At 59.0% G+C, this 11809-nt stretch overlaps 1 protein-coding gene across 1 annotated transcript in view; it reads right to left on the bottom strand.

Moving 5' to 3' along the window:
- Window positions 1-11425, bottom strand: part of BCAN (brevican) — a 12929-nt gene extending 1504 nt beyond the window's left edge. Inside the window, exons 1-11 of the mRNA XM_008066158.2 lie at window positions 11325-11425; window positions 10352-10726; window positions 9856-10030; window positions 9518-9645; window positions 8860-9153; window positions 6755-6973; window positions 5595-6230; window positions 2243-2350; window positions 1588-1746; window positions 971-1053; window positions 469-613 (exon numbers count right to left, since the gene is read on the bottom strand). Of these exons, the coding sequence (XP_008064349.2) occupies window positions 469-613; window positions 971-1053; window positions 1588-1746; window positions 2243-2350; window positions 5595-6230; window positions 6755-6973; window positions 8860-9153; window positions 9518-9645; window positions 9856-10030; window positions 10352-10726; window positions 11325-11415 (2413 nt within the window). The 5' untranslated portion in view covers window positions 11416-11425. The remainder of the gene's footprint in view (window positions 1-468; window positions 614-970; window positions 1054-1587; window positions 1747-2242; window positions 2351-5594; window positions 6231-6754; window positions 6974-8859; window positions 9154-9517; window positions 9646-9855; window positions 10031-10351; window positions 10727-11324) is intronic.
- Window positions 11426-11809: the final 384 nt, after the last annotated feature.

The raw sequence follows: 11809 nt of genomic DNA, 5'->3' as shown, positions 1-11809 counted from the left end.
GCCCAGGCGGGTCTCGAACCCACGGGCTCAGGCAATCCACTCACCTCAGACTCCCAAGGCGCGGGATTACAAGCTGAGCCACCGAGTCCGGCTTACTTTTTTTTTTTTTGAATTGGAGTCTCACCCTGTTGCCCAGGCTGGAGTGCAGTGGCACACTCACGGCCACTGCAGCCTTGACCTACTGGATTCAGACGATCCTTCTGCCTCAGCCTTCCAAGTAGCTGGAATTACAGGCATGTGCTACCACACCTGGCTAATTTTTTTTTTTTTTTGATTTATTGTAGAGATGGGGGCTCACCAAATTGTCCAGGCTGGTCTTGAACCCCTGGGCTCAGGCAATCCTTTTGCCTCGGCCTCCCAAAGTGCTGGGATTACAGGTTTGAGCCACCACGCCCGGCCTGCACGCTCTCCGGGACCCCTAGCCCACCCCTCCACTCTCTTACTTGGACCTTCCCTGGCCTGCCTCACCCAGCCCCATCTTGCAGGTGTAGGACAGGTGGTAGTTGCAGGGCACATCACTCCACTGTCCCTGATCATGCCACACCATGACCACGCAGTTCTCTCCAGACAGGAAGTAGCTGTCGGGTTGCCCTGGGTTCCAGTTCTCGAAGAGCTGGGGGACAGAGGCGGTGAGGAGCTCCAGCTCCTGGAGCACCGGGCAGGAATGGGCCAAAGGATCTGGGGGGAGGGGCCTCAGGGGAGGGAAGGCGGGGCCTGGGGAGTAGGGGACCTCCTAGGGAAGGGGAAAGAAGAGGGTGGGGACTTTGGGGAGAAAGAGTGGGGGCCGGAAGAGAGAGAGGGGGACAAGGGAGGGAGGAGAGCCCAGAAGAAGAGGGAAGGGGCCCTAGAAAGGGGAGGAGGACAGTAAAAGACGGGGAAGGGGTCATGGGGTGGGAGGTGGGGGGCAGCAGAGGGCGGGAGTGCTTCCAGGAAACGAACTAGCCAACTTGTGGGGCGACGGGCCTCTCACCAGGGGGACGCCATCCGACCACAGGAAGTCACCTTCGATGGTCCTGTCGTTGAGCCCAATCCACTGGTACTCCCGGTATAGATCTGGGGAGGAAGCGCCGGGGAGACGAAGGTATGCAGTGAGCTCCGCCGCCAGCAGATGGTGGCCGTTCCCCACTCCTGAGCCGGCTGCGGGTGACCGCGGGGGACCTTATTCGCCCCAGTCCAGAGCCCGGTCTTCCCCGTTTTCTTAACCCTCCCTCCAACCTCTGCACACGGGTCAGACAGAAGGCAGGGCGTGGAGTTGGGAGAAGAAAAATATCAACCCGGCTAGAAAAAGGAAACTGGAAAAAGAGCAAAAACTTTCAATAAAGTTGAGGTCGGGGATGGCAAACGGTGGCAGGAGAGCCAGGGAGGTTGGGAGGGACTGGAGGTTGATGTGGGTGTAAGTTCCTGCGCGAACCTCAGCCCTGCCTCCCTGAAGCTCCACTGTCTAAGTGAAGAGTGGGAAGGAGGGAGCGAGGAGAAGGTGAATGAATGAATGGAGGAACCAAGTAATAGGTGTGTGAATTAATGAATAAGGCAGTTAATGAGTGAGTGAGATGATCATGGGGTCCCCCCGCCCCGTCCCCAGCCCACTGTTGATGAAGTCCTGTTCCTCTGGCGTGCTGATGCTGGCCAGGTGTGCGCCGTACATCCTGCACTGGGTCTCTGCCTCCTCCCAGCTCCTTCGTGTAGAAAAGTGCTTGTAGCAGGCACCCTGGAAGGCGTCCCAGCCAGGGCTGCAGAAGCGGAGGCCTGGGCACAAAAGGGTGGGCATCTGAGGGCCAGAACCCGGAGGGGCCAAGCCTCCTAGAAGGGCCTGGCCCCTTCCACCACCACAGTTCCATAGGCTAGTAGGAGCTGGAAGGCTTCCTGGGTAGGGACGCTGGTGCCTTGTCTGAGAGACAGGGACCACCAGGGTGAGGGCTGGAGTTCCAGCTCGAGTCTCTGCAGGCTTCCATCCTAAGGAAGATCTGAGCTCTCCTCTCAGGGGAATGGAAGCTGACACGTAAGGAGGGCCCACCAAATGCTGGGAGGATGCCGAGCACTCCCTCCCAGGGATCCCCTGAGAGAGGCGTTTGGGTTCCACTTAGATGAGGTCGAGGGGCTCCAAAGAGTTATGTCACTGTCTAAAATAGGGACTCATGAATGACAAGGCCCAAACCAGTCCTCCTGCCCCTCCAGAACTAGCACATCCCAGCAGGGTCCGGCCTTCAAATCTGTTCCTCCCCATGTCCCTCAACACACTCACCAACGTCGCAAAGGTCCCCCCCATAGCCGGGCAAACATAGGCAGCGGACCCCCTCCTCCTCCTCCAAGCATGTCCCACCATTGTGGCAGGGGCTGGGGACACAGTCACCTGAAGGGAGGAAAGAAGTGAAGTGGGGGAGCAGGGGAGCAACTCTGCAGCCTGAGACCCCCAGGAGAGGGGCAGAGGGTCCCCAGACCTGACCTCCCCTTCCTGTCCTGGGAGCTGTCACAGTACCCTGGAAGCTCTCCCTAAAGCCTGCCTCTGCTCACAGCCCAGCCCTGAGTTATGGGTTTCGTTCCTCTTTCTGCCTCCCACATCAACACTGGCTCAGTATGTGCAAGCCACCATTATGGCCACCGCTGTGGGCCCAGTCCAGTGGGGCCTGGGGGAGTGGCCAGCAAGGCCCTCAGGACCCAAGCCCACCTTGGGGAAAGACACAGGGCTGTCAGTTTATGGAACCGAACTCTTATCTGACTCCTGGCTCTTCCCTGTGACACTGAGCAGGTCACGTTCCCTCTGGTCTTGGAGTTTAGTCCCACAGCCCATTGTCTTTGTGTCAAGTCCAGCAGGTTCTGAACAGCCTAGGTGGGCGAGGGGAACTGGGGCAGGGGAGAGGATTACCATAGCAACAGGGGAGTGCGGCCTCCCTTGCCTGCTGCTGGGACCTGACATTGGTGTGGTCTAGGTGAGTGCTCACCACTTCACTCTGCCTGCTATTCACCTGGCAGAGTCAGCCAAGCCCAGAAGTAGCCAGTGTGACCCAACCCACTCCCCTCACCCACCCTGCCCTTCTCCCTGGCTCAGCAGCTCCTGTCCGCAGTGCTGGCTGGCCTCACACTCAGCTTCCCCTCAACCCTGTCCTCCTCTTCTCCCACCCTTCCACTTACCAGTCTCTCCCTCCCCCCTCCACTTTGGCCTTCTGCAGGTTCTCCAGCCTAGAATTCATCTCACTCCCTCCTTCTGGCTCTGTCTCCTCCAGGCAGTCCTCTTAGACTAACACACTACCCTGAAGGTCTGCAATCTGTTGTCTGGATCCAGCCCCATCTGGCTAGGCCATCTGCCTTCTCCCCTGGACTTTTTCTCTCTTGATCCTGGGGTAGGGGTGGCTGTCCTTGGGTTGTGCCTTGGTGCGAGAGGGACTGCCAGTGTTCACTCCTTTCTGCTCCAGGGGGAAAGATGGCCCCACAGACCAACAGTACAGGGCGGGACCCTTCAGACCCTGCCATCCATCCCTGGCAGCCACAGCCAAGGCCCACAGTGCTTCACGGTAGCCTGGCTGCAGATCCTGCTGTCTAGTGGGGATCAGAGCAGGGGTGGGGGGAGGAGAGGTTGGAGTGAATTCCAAGGATTCTGCTGGGATGACCTCGCTGTTTTGGGGAACATGAATCAGCTTTTCCAGCACCACTCCCCCTGTCATCTCCCTCCTGCCAATAGTTTCTTCCCAGCTGGTGGTGTTACCCGCTCCCAACCCCAGGGAAGAAGGCATTTGACTTAACCCATGAAGCACCAGGCCCCACAGAGGGCAGGAATCCTAACCACCCCTCCTAGTCCTCTCACCTATCTGCTCCTCCTGTTTTCCTCTCTGCTCCTTCTTGTTCAACCCTCCCACCCTGGAGGACAGAGACTCAGACCCGTTTCTTGGTCCCCTACCCAGGCCATGGGTACCTCTCCCAGCTGTGGGATGCAGAACTCCTCCCAGCTTGGGCCGAGGAGGGCAGAGGCACTCCTCTTGGGAAGTTCTTGTTTTCCTCCCTGTCCCTCTTTGGAGCCAGCCACCACACGCAACCAGAAAGTTTTCCCTCCCCTCGTGTTGAAATAGCAGGCTGGGTCCTCTCCCCTATCTTCCAGGTGGGGTAACTAAGACGCTGCAGATACCCCCAATGGTGCTCCCTTTCCCACCAACCCCCCCCACTGCTGAATTCCAAGACCAGCTGGGCAGGGAGCAAGCCACTGACATGGGGGGGGGCTGGGTGCGATGCAGGGTGTGCTCTGTCTAGGGGAGGGGTCCTCAGGCTGAGAGAAGCCCAGTTTCTCCAAGGACCTCCACTTGGAGCCTTAACCTCCCCTGAGGAGGTAGGGTCTCTCTCGGAGACTGGAATCTAACTCCCCATTCCTCCTCTCTCCACACCTGCCTCCACCCTTCACCCCTGATTTGTGTCTTCTCCAGCATGAGAGGCTTTGAGATCCTCTGGGTCTGGGGAGGGTGAACCCATTCCTTCTGGGGGCTGAGAAGTGACATTAGTGCAGGGTTAGTGGAGGAGGGGAGGCTGTGGGCAGTGAGGTGAGAGTTAGATATGCCCTGAGAGGCAGGGTGAAGGAGGGTTCCTGGATGCCCGGCGTGGCCCTGTGCTGGTTTCCTCTGTGGCTTTTCCACACAGGGCCAACAAGAAAGGAACAGAAATGCACAGTGCATGCACCCAGGCTGCAAGGGCTTCTCCCTTTCGGGAGTGAGGGACTACCATGCCCAGCACTCCTGCAGACTGACGACGATGATTTCTCTGGGGTCATGTGCATGGTCAGGCAGCCAAAGGAAAGTATGGCAGGCCTGAGCCGGGAGGCTGAAGGAACAGTAAGGGGCTGTAAGACTGTGAGGACAGGAAGGGGTGAGAGCTGAAGATGAAAAAGAAGAGAGGCAAAGAGACATAGAGAGGCAGAGGCAGAGAAAGGGAAAGACGTGTGCCAAAGAAAAGCTACGTCAGAGAGCTACCGTGACAGAGACCCGTGGAAGAAGGGCAGGCAGCTGGAGATGGAGACCGCGGGTCCCAGAGCTTGGTTACAAAGTAGTTTAATAGAGATTTATTTCCAAGGCTTGTTTTCCATGAAACAGTCAAAAAATACTTCACAGAAGTAGTTGCTTAAGGCTCTGTGGGGCTGAGGGCTCTCCTGAACCCCAGAGGCTGGGTTAGGGGGGCGGACTCCCAGGCTTCCCTGAGATCAGTGGGCGGTGGAGGGGTGGGGCAAATGGGGACGCACAGGAGGAGGGGGGCAGCGGAAGATGGGCCTGGCCCCGAGCGCGACAGGTGGTGAGGGCACCCCAGAGAGGCATGGGGTGCTCTGTGGGGCTGGCGAAGTGGGTGCCACAAATGGGGGCCCGAGGGCAGGAAAGGGCCAGGGGTGGCTAGTGGTGGGGTTGGGGTCCCAGGGCAAAGACTCAGAGAGTGGGGAATGGAAGCCACAGGCGAGTGTCAAAGACTGGAGACCCACAGGTGGAGGTGGGTAAGAGAATGAAGGTGAAGGACAGGAGAGTCTGGGGTGATGGCAGCTTAAAGGACTATGGGTCAGGTGACCCAGAGCTGCAGGGGGAGAAAGAGGAGGAGGACAAAGAGGGTGGCTGAGCCTTGGACAGCATTACCTGATGAGGGGGCCACGGCCACTCCACCTCGGCTGGCGCTGTCAGTGGGCAGCACTGGCTGGGCCTGCACTGAGGTCCCTGCTGGGGCAGTTCTTCCAGAATTGTCTTCGGAGGGGACCTCCAGCCTCCCGGTACCCTCAGGGGCCCGTGTGGCTGGAAGCAGGGAGGGGGCATCCTCGGAGCTCCCTGTCTCCTCACTCTCTCCTTGAGAAACCCCAGGTAGCTCAGGACCCTCAGTTCCCTCCCCCACCTCTCTTGCCCCAGCCAAAGTGGCAGGTGGCAGGGATGCCAGCTTCCCCTCCCCAGGAGTGGGCAGAGACTCAGGAGGTGGTCCACGGACCCGTGGAGGCCCGGGAGCTTCTGACTCTCCATCAGGAAATGGGGATGCCTCAGGTTGCGGGACTGCCCTTGTGGGCAGGGAGGCCTGGGACTGTGTCTCCTCCTGGGCTGGCTCCGTGGGGAGAGAGGCCTCCTGGCTGCTGAGCTCGCTGGGCCACGCCCACAGGGCCTCATCCTCCGCCTCCTCTTCTTCCTCTTCTGTCTCTTCTTCATCCCCGTATTCCTCTTCTTCCTCCAACGCTCCGCCTTCCTCGTCTGAGGACCGCGTGGGCGGTACGATGGATTGGGTTTCGAGTTCTGGGCAAAGCACAAACGGTTCAGCACCAGGGACAGCGCCCGTGGGAAGCAGGAGGTAGGAGAGATGGCGGGGCTGGGGGATTGGGAAGAGCCCGCCCTGGGGATAGGTTGACTTTGGCCCACGCTGTAAGAACTTCGACCTCAGCTGCAATGCAGAAGCAACGCTTGAGGCCCTGAGAGCTGTCATCAGCCCAGGAGAATGTGGTCGGTGCATTTCTCTCTCCTAGTCTGTCAACACTCTAGTCTGTCTTGGGTAGGTGAGGAGGAGGAGGGATCAAAGAAGAGAGGACTTTCCTTTCCAGAGAGAAGTCCTTAGTCCAAGCACCTCTAGCCCCACAGAGTTGGGGGGTGGAATTTACTGGAAAGACAAAGGTTGGGAAACGGGCCCTGCACTCTTGCCACTGAGATGCTGAGAAAGGGCAGGTAGAGTCATGCTAGCCATGACCAGCACCACCCTGGCTTACCCCTTCTGCCCCCGATTTCTCTCAGAGGGAGACAGCCCCAGGGTGAGGGGTTTCAGTTACCTAGGAGGGTCCTCGGGGCCTCCACGGGGTCTTCTGGAGTGGAGCCGCCTCCTCCGTCCTCCATGATGGGGATGGAGTAGATGGCCCCACGTGACTCGCTCTCCATGGTTTCCTGAGGCAGCTGCAGTTCCTCGAGGGTCTCTGTCACTGTGATGATGGCCTCCAGTCCATTGGAGGCTGGGTTGGAGGCCTCAGGCATGGCAGAGGGCTGGCCAGAGTCTGCGGCAGGAGGAAGACACTGATGGAAGGCTGAAGAGGTAGCCTGCCCTGCCAGAACACGGCCTGTGCCATGGAATTCTCTCAGTCCGCTCACCTTCCCTGTGGAGCACCCACAGGGGCTTGGGAGCACGCCAGACCTTTGTCACTCACTTCTCCAGCACTGATCAAGCACTTACTATATGTCGTGTCAACCATTCTCCTGAGATATAGTGTGAAACCAAACAGCAAACTTCCTGCCCTTAAGGGAAGTTATACTCTAGATACAGATAATAAGCATACATTATAATGGTCTAATGTAAAGAGTACTTGGGAGAGAGGGTGATGGGAAGCACCGCTTTGAGTGGTCAAGAAAGGCTCAGGTGAGAGAGGCTCCCTTGAGTGAGAGGAGGAGCCAAAGGACAGGTGAAGCAACCTTGGCACCTCGAGACCTTAGACTTGGGCCAAAGTGTGAGAGTCACTGGCTCTTGGTTCTTGAAATGGAAGGGATCAGGCTGCCAGCCCCACAGGAGAGCTGAAGGGCAGTCAGAACACTCAGCACTCACCACCTGGGGATCTCAGGGGCGGGCACATGGGCAAAGGCAGGGCCACCTCCTTCTGGGACCTGCTCCTTCTGGAAATCCAGGGGTCTAGGATGGACTGCCTTGACCTCTGGGGGAGGGAGCTGAAAGCAGGAAAACCAGTGAAGCCGAGGTGGAATTGGGCTAAGGAAAGCCCTGAGGGCCATCTGTGCTCAGCCAGGTGGGACAGGAGTGTGTCCCTGCCCTTGTCACCTGCTCCAGCGAGCCTTACTCTACCCCAGCCTGCACCCTCGCTGCCTCTGCCCTCCGCCAACCCTACTGGAGTCATCCTCTCCCTCCCACGCACTCCTGGTCCAGCTCCACCTTCCACTTCTTCCCAGAACAGTGTATGGCGCATACCCGGACTCAGGGTACACGAGTTTCAGCTATTATTAGTATTCTTATTATCTCTGTTCAGGAAGCCTTTCAAGATGGACCTGTCTTCCTGACTTTATTTCCTCACCCCTTCCCAGTCCCAGGCCAAAGATGTCTGCCAATCTGTCTCTTGGAAGGGATGCTTTTCTCTGTCTTTCTCATTCCTGGGAGTGAGGCATCTTATCTTCCCTAGACTGGGGGTTCCCATGACCAAAGTTGTGTCTTCCCTCCTCAGACCAGGTGCTCCCTGGGGGTAAAGGCTCTGTCTTCTCCTCCCATCTCTGCCTCCAGTCCTTGTGCCAGCATTGCAAGCTCACAATCGGGCAAGGACCCAGACACCCTGAGGCAAGCCCTGCCAGATTGTCAGCCACCCTTGGCTGGGCCCTGTGCCTCTGAAGGTCCCAGGCCTCTCCTCCAGTCCCCAAGGAAGACATGCACAGGAAGCCATCTTGATTCCTGGTTGTACTTGAGGTCCTGCTCCCTCTGGGAGGAATTGTGTCTGTCCATCAGTATTTGGTGATTAAAGATCTGACACCTTTAAGCTGCAGGGCCTGGAAACCCTCTGGAGGGCTCTTGAAAGCATTTGGTTAACTGGAAGAACTTGAGTAGGTTATTCATTGGATTCGGAGAATGCCGGTCATCTCTGCTCTGCCAATAAGCTGGCGAGAAACTTGTTCGGCAGCTGGGAAGCTGGGATGGAGAGACAACTTTGAGCTGGGGGAGACAGGCATGGACTGATGGGAAGGCGAATCCAGAGACATGGAGGGGCCACTCCTTGAGGCCATGCAGCCAGGGGGTGTGCCAGAATCAGAGCCCCAGATGGCAAGCTGGGCATTGTCCAACACACCCAAATGGCAAAGACCTGAGAGCAACTGGCTAAACCGGGTCAGGATTTTCAGGGCTTGGCCCCACCTTTCTGAGGTTGGTCCCAGCTCTGCCGGGAGGTGAGCTCACCTCGGAAGCAGTAGACGTTGAAGCGGCTGTGCTTGCTGGGGAAGCCCGTCTGGTTGGGGAAGAGGAAGAGAGTCTTGACCCCAGGCAGGCCCCCACCACAGCGCTGGCTGGGAGTGACAATGGGGTAGCGCACGCTGCCGTCAGCCAGCCAGCCCGGGCTGCAACGGTCCAGGCCACCATCCCACGCTGCATACAGCTGGCCCGTGGTGGCGATCTCCGCACCCCGCTCCTGGCAGTATGCCCGTGCTTCCTCCAACGTCAGCTTGTTTGGAGGAGCCCCTAGGAATAGTTCTCCTGGGTGGGGAAGAGGAGCCCGGGTTGCCAGGAAGTTGGGAGCCCCTTCCTCCCCGGGCTCAGTCTCCTCATCTGTGACATGGGGTCAGCTGCCCTACTTCATAGGATCAAAGTCTGGCTAGAACCTGGAGATGGAAGTCAGAGCCCAGAGGAACCTGGCCCGACAGCCTTGTCCTGCAGTGACACACAAGAGCTCAAGTTCAGCAACCCCCAACCTGGCGGAGGCTCTGGTCATGAACTGGCTTCTCTGACAGTGTTTGGAGGGAGGGAGATGAGGGACAGTGGGGTCCAGCAGAGGCTTCAGGGGGACCTGCGGGACATACTGGCATTGGGATTGTCCTGGGAACCTCTCCCTCCCAATCACCATTCAGGTCTTCCGCGTAACAATAGACATCGTAGAGGTCAGCTGGGTCCACCACGCCATAGTTCCGGACCCCGGGGAAGCCGTCCATGTCCCCATAACAGGCCTCTCGTGGGGTCTGGATGGGATACCTGGGACAAAGACAGAGGCTCAGCACAGAGGCCCTCACCAAGGAGCTGGCACACCCTGACCCCACAGAGTCATCTTGCCCTCTAGCCAAAGCTCATTGGGCTGGCTGTCCGCCCTCTGCAGGGACAACACCCTCACGACGGTCCTCACCTCCCTCAGACCAGCCTCATTCCTGAGGCAACAGCAGCCCCTGGCCCACTGCCCCAGCCCACCTCACGGTTTGGTCAGACAGCCAGCCTGCGTCACACTGCTCGTAGCCCCCCAGGTAGGCGGCGTACAGCTGCTCGGGGGTGGCGATGCGGGCTCCAATGCGGGCACAGGCCTCCTGGGCCCTGGCAAAGGAGAATGCGTAGCGGGCAGAGCCCTCTCGGTAGAGAAACACGACCCCTGAGAAGTAGAGAGGGTTCCTGAGCCAGTTGGTCACACCACACTCTGACCTCCTCTCACCCTCCTCCTCACTCCCCTATGCACAGAGGGTAAAGTCCAAATTGCGCTCACTCTACAGCATGAGGGACTTAGGTTAGACTGTGGGTAGAACTTTCTCCACCTGAAGAAAGAAAGGAGGGAACAAAGACCTATGTCCTCTCACTCCTTTCCAACTTAGTCTGTGCCTTCCAGATGCATCTGCCTCTCCCTCAGTCTTGTGCGCTCCCAGAGTGCAAGAGCTCTTCCCTCCCTCCCAAGTCTTTCTCCATCCCACCCTCTCACCCTTGACCTTGACCTCCACAGCGTCACTGCTGTCGTCGATGCCCTGCTGAACCTCACAGCGGTAGATGCCGGAGTCGTTGGGCCGCAGCTCGCTCAGCGCCAGGGAGACATCGGTGAGAGAGGCGGGGTAGGCGGGCAGGGCCACGCGGAAGCGGTAGGCCTCGCTCACCTTGACACGCACCCCCCGCGCCACCAGCACCTCGGCCTCCCGGCCCCCGGACAGGAAGGTCCACTTGACCCGCGGAGAGCCCAGCACAGCCCGGCGGCTCGGCGGAGGCCGCAGATGCTGGACGTGGCACGGGATGGTGAGGGCGCCGCCCAGCACGCCCTGCAGGGGCGCGTCGCTGGCGATGCGCACACGGAAGGCGCGGTCCTCTGTGAACGGGGAGCCTTCTGGAGCTTCTCGTGGTCACCCCGCGGGGTCCCACCCCGCCGTCTCCAAGCCCTGTCCCTCGATTCCTCCTCCCTGACCCAGAACCCTCCAGACCTGCCCGAGGTTCCCCGTCCCCCAGGACTAGGTCCTGTCCTCCGGGCCCATGCCACAGCCTCTGGACATAACCCCCAAAGGCTCCCAGGTCGTTCGGCCCCCAGGACTCCCTTGCCCTGCTCCCAGCCCCTCCTGGTCCTACCTGGGATCCCGGCCCTGCCCAGGGTCCCCCAGCTGGGCCCCTCGGCTTCCAGCCACGTCCCAGTCCGTTCCTGCAGAGTCTCCAGGGCCTCTCCCAACTCCGTGGTTTTCCCACATCCCAGGCCCCTTCACCCCAGGCCCAGGGGCCCCCATCTTCCACCCTAGGGACTCAGGCCTGGCACCTGGTCACCCTTCCCAGCCCTACCCACAAGGCAGCACCACCCTGCCAGGGGCCTCCGACCCGATCCTTCCCGACAGCTCTCCCAATTCTTTTCCTGGGGTCTCCTCAGGCTGCAGGCTGCAGGCTGCAGGCTGAACAAGACAAAGACGGTGGGGGTTGCTTACCTGAGCTGTCTCCTTCCAGAACGTCAGCTGAGGCCACGGGGACCTGGGCCAGGCCCAGGACTGCCAGCAGGGGCAGCAGCAGTGGGGCCATGCTGCAGACTGGTGAAGGACTTGAGGAGGAAAGATGTGGTTAGACTTCAGGTTGGACTTCCCTTGGCTCCTAACACACCCACGTGGATTCACACATATCCTGGCCCCAGAAGCTCACTGTCCCCGTCTCTGTTTCTGATCCCTGTCTCCCTGACATGGGATTCCTCCCCAGAGGGTCCTAGCCAACTCACTGTGTGACCTAAGCCAAGTTCCCTACCCTCTCTGGGCTTTTGTTTTCTTACTTGTAAAAGAGCACCATCTTACCACCTCACAAGTTGGGATGAGACAGCTTTGGCAGCGCTTTATATTCTAAAAACCCCTGTACAAATGTACAGCGCCAGACACACAGTAGGAGCTCAATAAATACTTCGAGCATGAATGGTGTGTGCTGTTAT

The sequence above is a fragment of the Carlito syrichta genome, unplaced genomic scaffold, assembly GCF_000164805.1.
Source record: "Carlito syrichta isolate Samal-C Ts95f unplaced genomic scaffold, Tarsius_syrichta-2.0.1 Scaffold104783, whole genome shotgun sequence".
Taxonomy (NCBI): Eukaryota; Metazoa; Chordata; class Mammalia; order Primates; family Tarsiidae; genus Carlito; species Carlito syrichta.
Note: the sequence above shows the minus strand (reverse complement) of the source record. Positions and strands in the feature narration are given on the sequence as shown.